The sequence below is a fragment of the Ascaphus truei genome, chromosome 12, assembly GCF_040206685.1.
Source record: "Ascaphus truei isolate aAscTru1 chromosome 12, aAscTru1.hap1, whole genome shotgun sequence".
NCBI lineage: Eukaryota > Metazoa > Chordata > Amphibia > Anura > Ascaphidae > Ascaphus > Ascaphus truei.
The window spans coordinates 52,627,111-52,644,610 of NC_134494.1; the positions used below are offsets into that span (position 1 = coordinate 52,627,111).

Genomic DNA, 17,500 nt, shown 5'->3' on the forward strand with positions numbered 1-17,500 from the left:
GGAGAGTGGGGGGGGGGAAAAGGAGAGTGGGGGGGGGGAAAGGAGAGTGGGGGGGGAAAGGAGAGTGGGGGGGGGGAAAGGAGAGTGGGGGGGGGAAAAGGAGAGGTGGGGGGGGGAAAGGAGAGTGGGAGGGGAGAAGAGGGGAAAGGGGAGTGGGGGGGGAAAGGGGAGAAGAGGGGAAAGGGGAGTGGGGGGGGAAGGAGAGTGGGGGGGGGGAAAGGAGAGTGGGGGGGGGAAAAGGAGAGTGGGGGGGGGGGAAAAGGAGAGTGGGGGGGGGGGGAAAGGAGAGTGGGGGGGAAAAGGAGAGTGGGGGGGGGAAAAGGAGAGTGGGGGGGGGGGGAAGGAGAGTGGGGGGGGGGGGGAAAGGAGAGTGGGGGGGGGGGGGAAAGGAGAGTGGGGGGGGGGGGGAAAGGAGAGTGGGGGGGGGGGGGGAAAGGAGAGTGGGGGGGGGGAAAGGAGAGTGGGGGGGGGGGGGAAAGGAGAGTGGGGGGGGGGGAGAAAAAGGAGAGTGGGGGGGGGGGAAAAGGAGAGTGGGGGGGGGGGAAAGGAGAGTGGGGGGGGGGGGGAAAGGAGAGTGGGGGGGGGGGGGAAAAGGAGAGTGGGGGGGGGGGGGAAAAGGAGAGTGGGGGGGGGGGGGGAAAAGGAGTGGGGGGGGGGGGGGGAAAGGAGAGTGGGGGGGGGGGGGGGGGAAAGGAGAGTGGGGGGGGGGGAAAAAGGAGAGTGGGGGGGGGGGGAAAAAGGAGAGTGGGGGGGGGGGGGAAAAGGAGAGTGGGGGGGGGGGGGAAGGAGAGTGGGGGGGGGGGGGAAAGGAGAGTGGGGGGGGGGGGAAAAGGAGAGTGGGGGGGGGGGGGAAAAGGGAAAGGAGAGTGGGGGGGGGAGAAAGGGGAAAGGAGAGTGGGGGGGGGGAGAAAGGGGAAAGGAGAGTGGGGGGGGGGAGAAAGGAGTGGGGGGGTGGAGAGCAGGGGGCATATGTAGTGTCATAATTTATGTATGTGCATGCCCTCTCCCCCCCCCCCCCCCCCCCCGTCCGGGCGTCCGTTCCCCCGCTGTCTCGGCGGCTGGCCGCTCCCCCTTCTTGGTTCCCCGATGGCTCGGGGCTCGCTCTTCGCTCCCCCGTTCCCCGTGATGCGCTCCTCCGTTCCCCGTGACGCGCTCCCCCCCCCCCCCCCCTGCGATCGCTTGGTCCCCCGATGTGTCGGACTGAGGCGCGTGCAGGCGGCGGCAGGAAGCGCGTGCATGTGTGGGCCTGTGGCGCGAGGCTGAAATAGGTGAGTTACTGGGGCCATCAGTTGAGGCGGACGCGCAGTGGTGTGACTTACTGGGCGGGCGGGCGGGCGGACGGTGTTTGTGTTTGTGTGTGTGTGTGTGTGTGTGTGTGTGTGTGTGTGTGTGTGTGTGTGTGTGTGTGTGTGTGTGTGTGTGTGTGTGTGTGTGTGTGGTTGGACCTTTGGCCCGTCTCTCCGCCTCAGGCCAATGAGAGGTGTGCGGGGGCGGGCGGGCCAAGGGACCAATGAGATTGCCGCTAGGGACAGTGCAGACAGAGACACATACAATGCTTTCAGAAATATATAGTAAGATATATTATGTGCTCCTATTTCGTGAAAAACAATTTAAGACAACACTCCAAAAAAAATGTGATAACATAAAATACAAGCAAAAAGAAAAATTGATATAAAAACCAGTCTTGAGTGAAAATCCTTAAATAGGAAAAAATAGTCCTGGTATGAGGGGATCTCCGGCAGCTCTCAAATAGGATGAACCACATCCAGGTGATACCTATTAGAAAAGAAAAAAGAGAGAGAGAGCACACGCCCCATAGCATAATACAGTACATTTATTGGGAAAGGGGAGGGGGGGGGGGGGTTAGAAAATCCACTCACAAGGGTAGGTTAAAATCAAGCAGTATGTGAAATATATCACCGCCAACTCTGGTCACTTGGCCTCCAGACCCTGCAGTCCAACTCTCACTTGAAGCTGCTGGTAGATGTTCTCTGGTGCATGAGTAGAAAGGCTCCTTAAAATAAATGATGCAGTCTTTGAGTTTTAGGAAAATATAAAATCTCTGCTGGCCGCAATGTGTATCAGCGCTTGATACGGCCTGTCATGCGCTTGCGTGATGACGCAGTTCCGTTCCCTAACGCGTTTCGTCACGTGCTGTAACTTTCTCAAAGGGTCATTTCGTTAGCCACAGAACGGTATCATCTATTTATTTTTTGATTATATATATATATATATATATATATATATATATATATATATATATATATATACAGGTAAACCCCGTTATAACGCAGTCCTCGGGGTCCACCCCGAGACCACCGTGTTAGTAACGGGGTCGCGCTAATTTTAAAAAAAATGGCCGCCGCGCGCCTGTTCGGGAGGGAGTGAGGAGGGAAGGAAGGAAGAGGTGTCCGGAAGCCCTACATGCGGGCCACATGCCTCCTCCCTCTCCCTCCCAGCCCCCTCCCTCTCCCTCCCACTCCCTCTCCCTCCCAGCCCCTTCCCTCTCCCTCCCAGGGCAAAGGGCCGTGCCCGGTTAATTTAATACAGTACAGTATATGTTTAAAAAAAAAAAACTGCACCGGCACTGGTCTCCCTATCGACAGTGCCAGTCTGCCGGAAGTCATCAGCTCCGGCGTGAGAGGGAGGCCCGGGGAACAGGTGATCAGCCGCCTGGACCCCCGCAGCACCAACCCCCCCAGCACCGTCACCTCCCCTCCCCTAGCACCATCACCCCCCCTCGCAGGACCGGGCCCCCTCGCCCCGCCGTAGCGCAGGGTTGTCCTGCCACTCCGCCGCGCAGCGCAGGGCCCCGCCACCCCCCCACAGCACAATGACGTCCCACCCCCCGTCCCGGGCCGTACCGCCAACCTACCCCCACCTACCTGCCCCCCCGCGCTGTACCGAGCCATCCCACCAGCCCCCGCAGCATCGGGGGCCCCCGCAGCATCGGGGGCCCCCGCAGCCATCACCCCCCTCCACCGCAGCACCACCCCCACCGGCACGCACCGCCCCCCCCCCCCCCCTGCAGCCACAGGCCTCACCAATCATCCCCAAGGTAAGGCTGATTTATGTATATGTGTATTGGGAGGGTGTGTGTGTGTGTGTGTGTGTGTGTGTGTGTGTGTGTGTGTGTGTGTGTGTGTGTGTGTGTGTGTGTGTGTGTGTGTGAGCAATGAGCAGTGTGTGCAGTGTGAGCAATGAGCAGTGTGTGTGCAGTGTGAGCAGTGTGTCAGTGTGTGCAGTGTGAGCAATGAGCAGTGTGTGTGCAGTGTGAGCAATGAGCAGTGTGTGTGCAGTGTGAGCAGTGTGTCAGTGTGTGCAGTGTGAGCAATGAGCAGTGTGTGTGCAGTGTGAGCAATGAGCAGTGTGTGTGCAGTGTGAGCAATGAGCAGTGTGTGTGTAGTGTGAGCAATGAGCAGTGTGTGTGCAGTGTGAGCAATGAGCAGAGTGTGTGCAGTGAGTGTGTGCAGTCAGAGTGTGTGCAGTGTGTGCAGTGTGTGCAGTGTGTGCAGTGTGTGCAGTGTGCAGTGTGCAAAAAAACCAAAACGAATCGCGGTATAACGAGGCGCGTTATAACGGGGTTTACCTGTATGTGTGTATATATATATATATATATGTATATATGTATTTACAGTGTTCGACAAATCACCCAAAAACCTACTCGCCCAACCAAAAAATCTACTCGCCACCTAGGCCCGCCGCCAACCCCGCCCTAGTCCCGCCCCGCCCCCAAACCCACCCCAGTCCCGTCCCGCCCCCAAACCCGCCCTAGTCCCGCCCCCAGGCCCACTTTAAAAAAAATGAATGAATTCATAGTAAGATCAACATTCGTTTTTGACATTAGTTTATTTATTGTATTACATTATACTACAATTAGTCCTTGTTGTGTGTGTGTGTGTGTGTGTGTGTGTGTGTGTGTGTGTGTGTGTGTGTGTGTGTGTGTGTGTGTGTGTGTGTGTGTGTTCCTGAACCCCATAACCAGTGCCTGGACGCCCCTGCGTCACAAAATCTAAAGCAGCAATCCTGCCTGGGATCTTACCTGATCCGCAGTCCCTCAATGTCCAGGTACCCTCATTCCCGCCATGTTATACATTGGAGGGGAGGTGTTCCCTACCTGTCTTCTGGGTTAGGGGGGATTCCGATGTCTCCCGTGTGAAGCTTGAGTCAGATCTGGAATAAAGCAGTGTAGGTTATTTCGGTGTAGTATAGGGCAGTTAAGATATATATATATAGGGTAAATAAGAGATCCAGAGTGTGAGAGAGAGTGGGTGAGAGACAGAGAGACAGAGAGACAGAGAGACAGAGAGACAGAGAGACAGAGAGACAGAGAGACAGAGAGACAGAGAGACAGAGAGACAGAGAGAGACACACACACACACACACACACACAGAGACACAGAGAGAGAGACACACAGAGAAACAGAGACACACAGAGAGACAGAGACACACAGAGAGACAGAGACACACAGAGACACAGAGACACACAGAGAGACAAAATGAGGGAGACACAGAGAGATAGAGAGAACACACACACAGGGAGAGGGCGAAAGGGAAAGGGCGACAGGGAGAGGGTGAGAGGGTGACACACACAGACACACACACTCACACACACTCACAGACACACTCAGACTCACTCACACACACACATACACTCAGACTCAAACAAACACTCACAGACACACATAACAGATACACAGGCACACACACACACTCACACAAACATACACTCACAGACTCAAAACACTCACAGACTCAAACACTCACAGACTCAAACACTCACAGACTCAAACACTCACAGACTCAAACACTCACAGACTCAAACACTCACAGACTCAAACACTCACAGACTCAAACACTCACAGACTCAAACACTCACAGACTCAAACACTCACAGACTCAAACACTCACAGACTCAAACACTCACAGACTCAAACACTCACAGACTCAAACACTCACAGACTCAAACACTCACAGACACACACACTCACAGACTCAAACACTCACAGACTCAAACACTCACAGACACACACACTCACAGACTCAAACACTCACAGACACACACACTCACAGACACACACACTCACAGACACACACAGACACAAACACACTCACCCACACCCACAGACACACTCACCCACACCCAGAGACACACTCACCCACACCCACACTCACCCACACCCACAGACACACTCACCCACACCCACAGACACACTCACCCACACCCACACCCACAGACACACTCACCCACACTCACAGACACACATACCCACACTCACAGACACACAGACACACACTCACTGGGTGGGTGACTGGGTTGGTATTCATTGGAAGGGAGGGGGCCTACCTGTTGCTCCAGGGTTTGCTTGTCCTCCACATGCCAGGGGATCGGGCAGGAGTTGCGGGAGGATCGAGGGGGCAGCGGAGGGGTCGGGGGGGGCAGCGGAGGGGTCGGGGGGCCAGCGGAGGGGTCGGGGGGCCAGCGGGGGGGTCGGGGGTGCAGCAGGAGAATCGGGGGGCCAGCCGGACAGGCGCACGGCCACCAACCTCCCCGATGGGAAACGTGGCAACTTGCAAGCCGCGCTTGCGCCCAGGCTGCAGCCAGGAGGGGGGTCAGGGGGAGGTCAGGCAGTCAGACATTAGTAGGGGTCGGCATTAGTTACGGGGGGATCGGGGGCCAACGGGGATATCGGGTCCCTGCCGCACGGCCACACCAACCTCCCCGATGGGAAACGTGGCCGGGAACTCCACGTGCCCCCCCCCCCCTCCAGCGCATGCGCGCGCTCCTATTACCCTGCCCGCGCGGGTGCCAAAGGAGCGTGGGACGGAGGGGAAGCACCTACCTTGTCCTCCAGCAATGGTCAGCAGCCGCGGGGACCCCCCCAGCAATGGTCAGCATCTGCGGGGACCCCCCCAGCAATGGGAACACCCCCCCCCCCAGCCTACACCCCGCCCCGGACAGCAAGCCGGCCCTCTTCCTCGCGTCAGGCCAATCAGGGAAGGGGATTACTTATTTATTTATTATAAAAAAAAAATTGGCGCGAGCAGGGGAATTCATAGAGCCGCAGCAGCGGCCTAAATCCACTCGCCAGCGGCCTAAATCCACTCGCCAGCGGCCTAAATCCACACGCCACGGGCGTGTGGTTATGATTAATTGTCGAACACTGTGTGTATATATATATATATATATATATATATATATATATATATAATCAGGAATAGGTACCTATACACCTATACACACACTACTTATCTAATGGAAAATAAGCAAGTACAATTCATTCATTCTGAATTGTGACTGTTGGCCAGAAAGTATCTGTAACATATTTAGCATTGAGTAATGAAACAATGCCCTGAAATGTATGCATGCAGTTTTCATCTTGGATTCCTCAGTCTCAGGTATGTGCCTTTCAATGTTTAGGCTAAACGGCAGCAATAAATTAATGTTTGCACTGTCCATAAAAGTGCAACTGAGCATGTTTGTTATTCTGACGTCTCTAATCAGTTGTTGGAAAGGTTCTGTTTTCTGTTTAATTTGCACGTCAAATTCTCTTACTTAAATTCTGTATGTGATCCATTCTAGCTGAACAGCTGGCCTTCCAATCTAATGCACCCCCAGCTTCTGCACTACAGACACCTCCCTACCCCTTAAGCAATGGAGTTCACTACACATTTGTCTAAGCAACCTAAAAGTAAGAACTAGCTGCTCTTAGCATGTTTAACTTTGTATTTGCTTACACGGTGTAAAGAAATACAAACAGCAGTGTGTTGCTATTTGTAAAGGAATACCAGTTGTTTTGTTTTTTGCTACTCTTTAAAGCAGCAGAACAAGCCAAACAAATCTTTGTCATTTAAATTATAATTATTACGGCTGAACCTAAAATGATCTCTTGTGTGTGGTCATTCACTTGGTGTGGAAGTATTTCGTATGTCAGTTATGTCATCGTGACTTAAAACTGCCCAGGGAGTGAAGTGTAAACATCATCAAACTTGTTCAAAGAACAGAGCTTGTTTATAATAATAGATTATTATTAACATTTATTTCCTGCCAGATGCAACTTAATAATAATCTACAATGTTGTGTATTTTAATTTCCCTGAGTACTGCTGCTTTAATGCTAAACATTTATACTGTAGAGTAGGAAAGCGATCTTATCCTACAATTCAGATGAGTGTTTTGCGGTTTCACAGTTGCATGCTAAATAGCGCTTGTATAGTTTGTACATCATGGCTGCATGGTGGGTACATTTTAGATGCTCTGGGAGGCTGGACTATGAGGAGAAAAGCCGATTACTGTATGTCATTCTCAGATATTCCAAATTGTTTATAAATAGCTATTTTCATTAAATAATTCTTATACCTCATTTATTACACACAAAAAGGTTACCGGTATTTCTTAACCTTTTAGTTGCTCTGATGCGTCTCAGTACAAGTTAGTAAAAGGGTTAATACGTTACTCAATTAATGATGCTTTTTTCTGTGAAACTAAACTAATACTTTGGGCCATACTTTTACCTTCTTGCTGATTCATTGTGATGAGTAGACTCTTCAAACGCCGCCAGTATATTAATATATACTAATTAATAAATACTCATTTTATATTGATCAAAGTTTATGGGTCAGTGTCTTTAAAGAACCATGTCATAAATTAACCATTAACCCTGATCTGCTGAAAGAGTCTCCGGCTGCATGTGAGAGCTGTCCAAAACCTATTCCAGAGCTTCACATGCTATTTATATGCCTGCTTCCAAATGTCTTTATTACATTGGGATATAGTGACTTATGTATCATTTTATGTTTCCAAGAGGCAGCCATTAAAATACTGTGTAACATCAACAGTGCCATTTTGTAATGTATTTACAGAATGAGCCTTCTCCGATCCTTATCAGTAGATATTACTTTACATGCAGAACATTTCTGACTGGAACATTTGAAATGAAGATAGGATTCTTTTTACAATTTGCCTTCCGGCAGTTTCAAAGAAGACAGGGGAAGCATTGGCCTGAAGCCACAGAAAATAGCAAACTTCTGACACCACCAATTAATAAGGTTTCAACCAACAGGGGAAAACACAGAATACAGTTTTGTAAAAACAGAATGTACGTTTCATCCCATTTCAGGTAGTGCAATTTAGCAGGACTTCTTTAATGTAGAAAATGAAAAGGTACATGTTGCTTTTGCGTTACTATACAGCACTAATTGACGTGTTTTCTTTACGACAGCGCATGCAGTAACTGAGCATTGACATCTTGAAGACCACAACCTATACAAAATACGAAAGAAAAAGGATTTTGTTTGTTCCAGCTTTCTTGAAGGGACATTACCTGGCTACAGACGCATACAGAAGGAGTTACAGGAAGTAGTCGTGCTTTCCTCTAGATGTACAAATCATTCTCACATGGATAGTTGCTGAAGATTTTGGAACCCCGATTTTAGTTCTGACTTTTATATTCTGTAGACACAATGGCACTTTTTTAAGGTATGATTTAAAATGTGCGTTCTTTAATATGATACATGGAAGGAATGGTCGGGAATCGTCTTCTTGGGCCAGTAGCAAAGCAGTTTTTTCTTTTTTTAAGATGTTCAATTTATCCCACAGGTTTGAATTGCGAAATATATGTGTATATATATATGATATATATATATATATATGCAAAGGTGGCCACAGGAAATCCTTTGCCAAGTAAAAAGAAAGACTTTCCACAAGCTGTCAATGGTCCTCTTGGGTTCGGCTGAATGCCGTGTGCTCTGCTTGATAAATGTATGTCTGTACAGGTTAAGCAACCTCCAAAAAGGGCTTCTAGGCCTGTAAAAAAAATTGGGGGAGTTCAAAAGGTTTTTAAAACTTAACCGATTTAAACTAACCATCCTTTTCCCTAAAATATTGTGTTAATTTTTTTTTAATAATTTGCTGCTACTGTGAGAGAGCAGGGTGCCCGGGTGAGGTTGATAAAATGAAGATAATAAAAACAGCCCCTTATTGTACCAGGATATTCACTATCTACAGAAAGATTACCTTTTATTTCCAGGGGATTCTTATATTATTATGTCTATTAGTGCTCCTTGGGTCAGGGGGAGGGGGGCAGCTCTTTTGGGAGGGATGTTAATGGAGACAAGTTGCTACCTTTCTGAATTGTGACATTTTTAATGGGCCATCTTAAGCTTGAATAAAACAAAGACACAGCAGGGATAAATACAGTTTCCTTTTGGCTATGCAGAAAGTGTAGAGGGCATTTTTGTTAAGATAGCTGCACAATCACCGCGCAAAGCAGTTCTGGGCAGTGAAATCGGAGCGGTCTTACTCTGCTCTTTTGGACATTGTGAGATGCTGGAATTGCTTTGCACAGTGACTGTATAGTGATCTTTCTATAAATCCGGGACTGTGTGAGGCGTTTAAAGTGAAACAAACAACATTATTTTATAAAACCAAAGTAGAGAAGATATAAGAAATGGCTAATTTAGTCTAAGATGTTTTATTTAGCGTTTTAATTATTTTGTATTGCTTTTCTTATCAAATTGAAAGTACAAGGTGGCCTAAAATGATTCAACCACAATATTATATAAAGAATTTACTTTTGCATGAATAATTTGGGGACATTTAGTATACACGTAGGAATCATTTGAGGACCATGATTTTTTCAACCTGTCACCATTTCAAGGTCAACTCCTTGTCTGCTGAAGGTGACTTGCAAAGTGTCATGGTGGCTTTCAACAGCAAAAAAAACGTTCTTAAGATGATAGCAGTGCAAAATTCCCCATTAGGCCAGTTTCCATCTCACTGTGATATTTCTGGATTTCAGAAACCTCACTTTACAAGTTGCTCTGTGGAACCAGTACATGTAGAAAGTCCTGCCAGTAAGCATAGGAAATCAAGGGAGTGTCACATATCATATAATGCAAGATCTTTACAATGATGTTTTCCAGGTTCCTCCAGCAACTAGGAACTAAAGCACAATGTTTCCCACGCTGACTCAGAGTGTAGAATGACTTTCACTTCTACATTTTCTTTTCTTCTTTTTTTTTTAACAAGTCAATCCACGTATGAGGAATAATTCATACTTCAATGTTTTATATTTTCTGCTTTTGTACAGTTTATTTTTAATCCACAGTCTTTCCCAAAAGGAAACAGGAAATTGTAATTATTTTAATCATACGTTTTGCAGTCAGTAACATAGGCATAGAGCAAAGATTAGATACAAACCGGTTTAATTATTGCAAACAGCTTAAGTAACTATCGTCGGTGTTCTACAAGAAAAAGTAAGACGAGAAGTTTTGTACAATTGGCATTAATATATATATATATATATATATATATATATTTATATATACTTCTAATACATATTTGTTTGACTTGTATAGGTGAAGCTAATCTGTAATACCCCTACTTCTACATTGTATTTTCTACCAGTGTATCAAAGTGTACAGTTACTTTACACACACACATTTAGTTTCCCTTTTAATAATGATTGGAGTGCTTTCCAAATACCCGAGGGATGCAGTGGTTTGTGAAATATTTAACTAACCGTTTTTTGTTTGTATTTTGCTGCATCAATGAGAAGTGAATTAAACTTAAAAATCTGTTTAATTGAGACACAGATTTTGTTTTCTATCTGCTGATAAAAAAAAAATCATCTTTAAATATACGTATATATAAATATAAATATATTTAGAAAGTGCAGTCTATTTTTAACTAACTGAAAACTGCCGGTTTCAACTTAATAACGTTTTGCCAAAATTAGAATGTCTTTATTTTTGCCTTTGTATAAAAAATGTTGAATAAAGAAAATGCAATTCATATTTTGTAAGTGAATCTTTCATTTAAAGAAACCCCTCCTGGTTTGGAAGACATAATGCTGTATATAAAGAGTAAAGTATTAACATGAAACAATGGTGTATTTTTTTAATTCTGCGCTTTTTGGTGAAACTTCCCCTCCCCCCTATTGGCTCTATGTCTTAAGGCAGCCTGTCATACTCCGAATAGGTTTGGGGCCAATTCTTAAATCTGACTGCAAGACTCTGGTCGCATCATCAGAGGGGCGGAAGGATCAAAAGAAACTCGCAATCACTATAACCACCTCTCTCTCTCTTTTCCTCCCCACCCCCCCTCTTTCTGTCCTCTATCTCACTCCCCCCTCTCGTCCCCCCTCTTGTTCCACCTCTCCACCCTGCTCTCGTCCCCCTCTATCCACCCCGCTCTCGCCCCCCCTCTCCACCCCGCTCTTGTCTCCCTCCACACCCCTCCACTCCCCCCTCTTCTCCTCCACCCCCCTTGTCCCCTTCACCCCCCTCCTCTACCCGCCTCTTCCTCCTCCACCCGCCTCTTCTTCCTCCACCCGCCTCTTCCTCCTCCACCCGCCTCTTCCTCCTCACCCAACACCCTCCTTTCCCTTTCCCACCCCCTCTTGCCCCCCTTCTTCCCTCTTCCCCCCAGCCCCTTCCCCCCAGCCCCTCTTCCCCCCTGCCCCTCTCTCTTCCTCCCTGCCCCTCTCTCTCTTCCTCCCTGCCCCTCTCTCTTCCTCCCTGCCCCTCTCTCTCTTCCTCCCTGCCCCTCTCTCTTCCCCCCCATGCCCCTCTCTCTCTTCCCCCCCTGCCCCTCTCTCTCTTCCCCCCTGCCCCTCTCTCTCTTCCCCCCCTGCCCCTCTCTTCCCCCCCTGCCCCTCTCTCTTCCCCCCCTGCCCCTCTCTCTCTTCCCCCCCTGCCCCTCTCTCTCTTCCCCCCTGCCTCTTCCCCCCCCGCCTCTTCCCCCGCCCACTGCCTCTTCCCCCGCCCCCTGCCTCTTCCCCCGCCCCCCCCTCTCTTCCCCCGCCCCCTCTCTCTTCCCCCGCCCCCTCTCTCTTCCCCCGCCCCCTCGCTCTTCCCCTCGCCCCCTCGCTCTTGCCCCCTCGCTCTTCCCCCCTCGCCCCCTCTCTCTTCACAAAATGATATGCAGAGTTCTAATAAACCAAAAGGCTGCAGAAGAAGGAAAGATGTGTTGCTGATTGCAATGTATGTATATCTTCATTTATATAGCGCCATCCAGGTACATAGCGCGTTACAATACACGTGACAATATTATAACACATAATGGGAATAGGCGCTTCAGACATAAAACAATACGAAAAGGAATTCCTGCCCCAAAGAGCTTACAATCTAAGTGATGCTGTATAATGAGCCTACATGAGCGTTATTCATAGATATGGTTGCACCGAAGCCTGGAGGAGCTCATAAGCCTCTTCCTGAGAAACACTGTTCAAGATATCTGCAGAAGAGACTATCAATATCATAGTGTCAAGAACGCTGTGAAAGATTGGTGGACAACTCGAACACGCCCAAACACTCACAACTCACCGGGTTTAGAACAAAAATAAAAGAAAATTTATTAAACTACATAATTAAAAATGACATACTGGGGACAAAACAAACATAATTCTCCCACACGTTTCACACTGTGATAGCGCTTTCTCAAGGAGTGTCTCCGCTCCTTAAGAAAGCGCAATCACAGCGTGGGAGGAGAATTATGTTTGTTTTGTCCCCAGTATGTCATTTTTAATTATGTAGTTTAATAAATTTTCTTTTATTTTTGTTCTAAACCCGGTGAGTTGTGAGTGCTTGGGCGTGTTCGAGTTGTCCACCAATCTTTCACAGCGTTCCTGACTCTGCCTTCCAATTGGACGGACCCGCAGCAGCAGGGCAGGACTGGATTTTGCTCTACCGTCGGTGCACAGCATGGGGGAGACGGCGTGTGACACTCCGGATACGGCGCGCTATTCTTTGGACCGCAACGATTAGAAGATTGTACTATCGAGCAGGACCACAGAGTTAATTTATTATTATTTACCCACTGTGTGGTTATTCCTGCCAGCAATTGTTACTGAGCAAATCAGCTCTATTAGTTTCCACTGAATTCTACACGCATTGTCGCAGTTTTCAACTGTCTCCTGATACCTCATACCCCTGCACGTGAAGGCTGCTGATAACACGCCATCTAATATCTTCCATACTGCTATACATGGTTACATAGTTACATAGTAGATGAGGTTGAAAAAAGACGTACGTCCATCAAGTTCAACCTATGCTAAATTTAGACAACAGATACTTTATCCTATATATATACTTACTTATTGATCCAGAGGAAGGCAAACAAAAAACCCCATTAAGGGGAAAAAATAATTCCTTCCTGACTCCAAGAATTGGCAATCGGATTAATCCCTGGATCAACATCCTTCCCATGTATACTTATTTGGTATATCCCTGTATACCTTTCCCATCTAAAAAGATGTCCAACCTTTTTTTGAACAAATATATTGTATCTGCCATCAGTCTCCATGGGTAATGAATTCCACATTGTAACTGCCCTTACTGTAAAGAACCCTTTCCTTTGTTGCTGGTGAAATTTCCTTTCCTCCAACCTTAAGGGATGACCCCGAGTCCTTTGTACTGGGATGAATAGTTATTTTGAAAGCTCCTTGTATTGTCCCTGAATATATTTGTATATAGTTATCATATCCCCTCTTAGACGCCTCTTTTCTAATGTAAATATGGTTATAATCCCTCCCTTCCTTGCTGGGATTTAAAGTGTCTTTAGAGCTGCGAATGGTCTATATATTTTTTCTCAATATCATAGTGTGCCTGGTATATATTGTTATTATTTTTAGGCAGAATGTACAACTGGCAGCTCGAAAAAAAGTGAGATCACTTGCCGATGAAACCCCGTGTGCTATCTTTTCAAACGTCGGCACAATGGCTAGTACACAGAGACGTGCAGAATTTACTTCCGTCAAAAGATGTCACATAAATATTGTAGAACCGTTACAAGTGAAAGTAGGCGTATACCCCTGATAAGCAATGTGTGTAGTCATGGCTGGCAAAAGATCCCAAAGATTCACCAGTAAAGAAAAAAAAAAATCACTCCCCGTCCCCAAATGATGACCCTCCATACTGTGATGAAGGGAAAAAAATGTGTGCGTGTGACAATATTTTTCTGGTTTGACGGATTCTGGGCAGTCTGTTGGAGGACCGTGCTTAGTAAAGCATCAATCCATACCGTGTGCGCAGGCCGTGTGAGGACGCAAAGCAGTGTGAAATCGTGGTTCCATGAGACTCAGGAAAAAATAAACTATATATATATGGAAAAGGATATGGCGCCACCCAAACCCACTAAACAAAAAAGGCAAACAATGATGAAAATCTATGTTGTATAGGACTGATACACAAAAAAAATATGCAATGAAAAACAATGTAAAAATATGTGTACTAAAATAATAAACAAATTGAAAAAATAATGTCCAGAATAAATGCAATCCAAATCCAAATGTAGCTCCACATGCAATCCAATAGAGTCTTTGCAGCCTGAATGTAAGGGAACAACAAAAAAAAACAGGCGCACTCATAGCGTAATAAAGTTTAACACAATTTATGTGGAGGAGATGGTTTAAAAAAAACACACAAACACACTCCAACATAGCAGAAATAAAAGCAGTTATGAGTAATACTCAGTTGCCAGCCAGATTGCAGGAACCAGGTTACTCCGGTGAGGTCGTCCGGTATGGAGAGATTACAGCAGCTTCCACAGTGTACTCCGTGTACCGGAGGAGGTAAGGAGCACCGCCCACTCCAAGTCCCTTGTCACTGCAGTGAGTCTCCAATCAAAGTTCCGCGAGAACTCAATGACGTCACAGGATTCACCAGATAGGTACTAGCAGCCACCGCAAGGATAACAAATGACTGGCTGAGATAGGTATAAATTACCCAATATATAAAATCCCATAAATGACATAGTAAGTGTGTGTTGAAACTGGACAATATCACGCCCGCAAAGCACTCCCTACGCGTTTCATCTCGAAAGGCTTCGTCCCCTGACTTTGATTGGAGACTCACTGCAGTGACGAGGGACTTGGAGAGGGCGGTGCTCCTTACCTCCTCCGGTACACGGAGTACACTGTGGAAGCTGCTGTAATCTCTCCATACCGGACGACCTCACCAGAGTAACCTGGTTCCTGCAATCTGGCTGGCAACTGAGTATTACTCATAACTGCTTTTATTTCTGCTATGTTTGTGAGTGTGTTTTTTTAAACCATCTACTCCACATAAATTTTGTTAAACTTTATTACGCTATGAGTGCGCCTGTTTTGTTTTTGTTTTATATATATATATATATATATATATATATATATATATATATATATATATATATATATATATATATATATATCCACAGCAAAGAAGAGACAGCACTCAAGATAATCCTGTATCAAAAGTGTATTAAAGGAAACATGGCACAATCACCCGACGTTTCGGTCCTAAGAACAGAACCTTTCTCAAGGGAGTGCTCGCTATTGTGCCATGTTTCCTTTAATACACTTTTGATACAGGATTATCTTGAGTGCTGTCTCTTCTTTGCTGTGGTGTCCTGGGATTCGAGGTCTGCCTGGTAAGGAGATATATATATTTTTTTTGTTATGGTGGGTAGAAAAAGTGACAAACCATCCACAGTAATGGAAATATTACTGTATGTTCATTTGCATGTCTTAGACAGGTCTGTGTGCTGGGTGAAAATAATTAAAGACAGTGTTGCAGACCTGTCTTAGACATGCAAATGAATATACAATAATATTTCCATTATATATATATATACATAGACACACACACACACACACACACACACACCTTGCGATCACTCAAACCTGATGAAGAAATATGAATAACAAAACTCTTCTCATGGCAACCCCATGGCACGTCATTCCTTTTCAGTCATCGCTTAGGATTGCCACTGTAAAAGTGATAGAAAACTATTGATGCTCAGGGTGCTGGTGGAAAACCTCAGCAGTTGGACACCGGCGTGCGTCATGTCGCCTTTATTCACTAGAAGCACAGTAATGCTGTAGATCAGGGGGGGTCAACTTCAGTCCCCAAGGGCCACCAACAGGCCAGGTTTTCAGAATATCCCTGCTTCAGCACCGAGGGCTCAATCACTGGCTCAGTCATGTCTGAGCTGTAGCAGGGATATCCGGAAAACCTGGCCTGTTGGTGGCTCTTGAGAACTGGAGTTGCTCCCCCCTGATGTAGATAAAATTATTTTGATCAATTATCCAGTCGTTAATTATTATTTTGTACCCACTCCCTTTCTTTCATAGCATATTGTTTTCGTCTAGTCACTATGCACAGTTAGGTAGCTTCTACAATTAATTTTTGAGAGAACTTGAAGATTGCAACGTAAATGGCTCTCGTTTTGGCATCGGCACACTAATCGACATTACAATGTAACAGTTATACATGGGTCTCTGCAATGTTACAAAATTCAGAGGTGACAAATGAAGGTGTTGTCTAGCAGAAAGTAAGGAGTACAGTGTTAATTGCAATGCAAAGTTTGAGAAATAAACCGTTTGACACAAAAGATGTGAATGGGGCTTACATATTCACGAACAAGGAATAAAGGGCCATGTATCTACAAAGGTAAGGCTCTTTGTTACTTATTTAGTTGTTAGCTGCTCTAAAACTGGCATTTAGACCAAGTTGTTCTTTTAATGTGATGTGTGCATGATATTCTAGCCACGAAGATGGCCTAAACAAAATCGCAAAATACAGTATATAACAAAAATGAGTAGGAATCAAGTATAGCATCAGAATGTAAAAAATAGCAATGGCCTCATTTAGGCAAGAGAAGAGGGAAAGTCAAATTCTGTTTGAAATGTCATTTCTGCCTTTAACATCTATTCTACGGTGCAGGAGGGATATGTTTGTGCTGTGGAGTCAGCAAAGTCTTGCAAAATTACCTCTTCCTCAGCAAATAAAAATATAATTTGTGCGTACATTCACGTCTGACAGGTCTGCAACCCTGCTTTTCCCCATTATCTCTTAGTGTACATGGCTTCCACTGCAGCCAGGGATTCTGGGGAAAAATGACATGCAAATGAGCACCATCACCTTTTGCTTCAATTCCATTTTTAACATGGAGCCCTATAAGCATATGCCTGCCGTATTACACAGCTTTTCAGCAGAGCCTGCATTAAAGCAGTGCACAGCCTGTAACCTACTCACCGACAGCTGTTTTGACCTTTTGGGTTTCATTAGTGTGAGGATGGTTATACTTTTTTCCAGAACAGCCAGCCCAAAATCTGAGGTAGCTACCGGTATATTCTTGAAGAAACAATGTTGCTATCTCAATATAATTTTGTATACAGAGCTACCTAAGGCCTCGGCCATGGTCAGCGCTTACGCGTGGAGCCGTGCTGAGGCGCTCTTGCACTTACCTGTGAGCCCCTACAGCCACAGTGAGAGCGGCTTTAGTAGGGGCTCGCCTACGCTTCCGCAAGCGCGCAGAAGCGAAGGTCTTAGGTAATTTTTAAATTCAAGCACTTGCCGGAGCGCAGGGCCGGTCACGTGAGCGGTTCGCCCAATGAGGGCGAACCAGCTCCGTGACGTCACTGGCCCACCCCCTGACGGCACGCAGGGAAAGCACCCGCTTTCCCTGCGCCTCAGCACGCCAGCGGGAAGCTTGGCCGAGGCCTTAGGCTACGGCCACA

At 46.5% G+C, this 17,500-nt stretch overlaps 1 protein-coding gene across 8 annotated transcripts in view; it reads left to right on the forward strand.

The window, feature by feature from the left end:
* PLEKHA7 (pleckstrin homology domain containing A7) overlaps positions 1-10,794 on the forward strand; it is a 326,584-nt gene extending 315,790 nt beyond the window's left edge. For 7 of the 8 annotated variants that reach the window (XM_075567721.1, XM_075567722.1, XM_075567723.1 and 4 more), the window contains 2 exons: positions 6,584-6,692; positions 8,222-10,794. In XM_075567721.1, the coding sequence (XP_075423836.1) occupies positions 6,584-6,681 (98 nt within the window). In that variant the 3' untranslated portion in view covers positions 6,682-6,692; positions 8,222-10,794. The remainder of the gene's footprint in view (positions 1-6,583; positions 6,693-8,221) is intronic. The other variant, XM_075567724.1, reaches the window with a different exon arrangement.
* Positions 10,795-17,500: the final 6,706 nt, after the last annotated feature.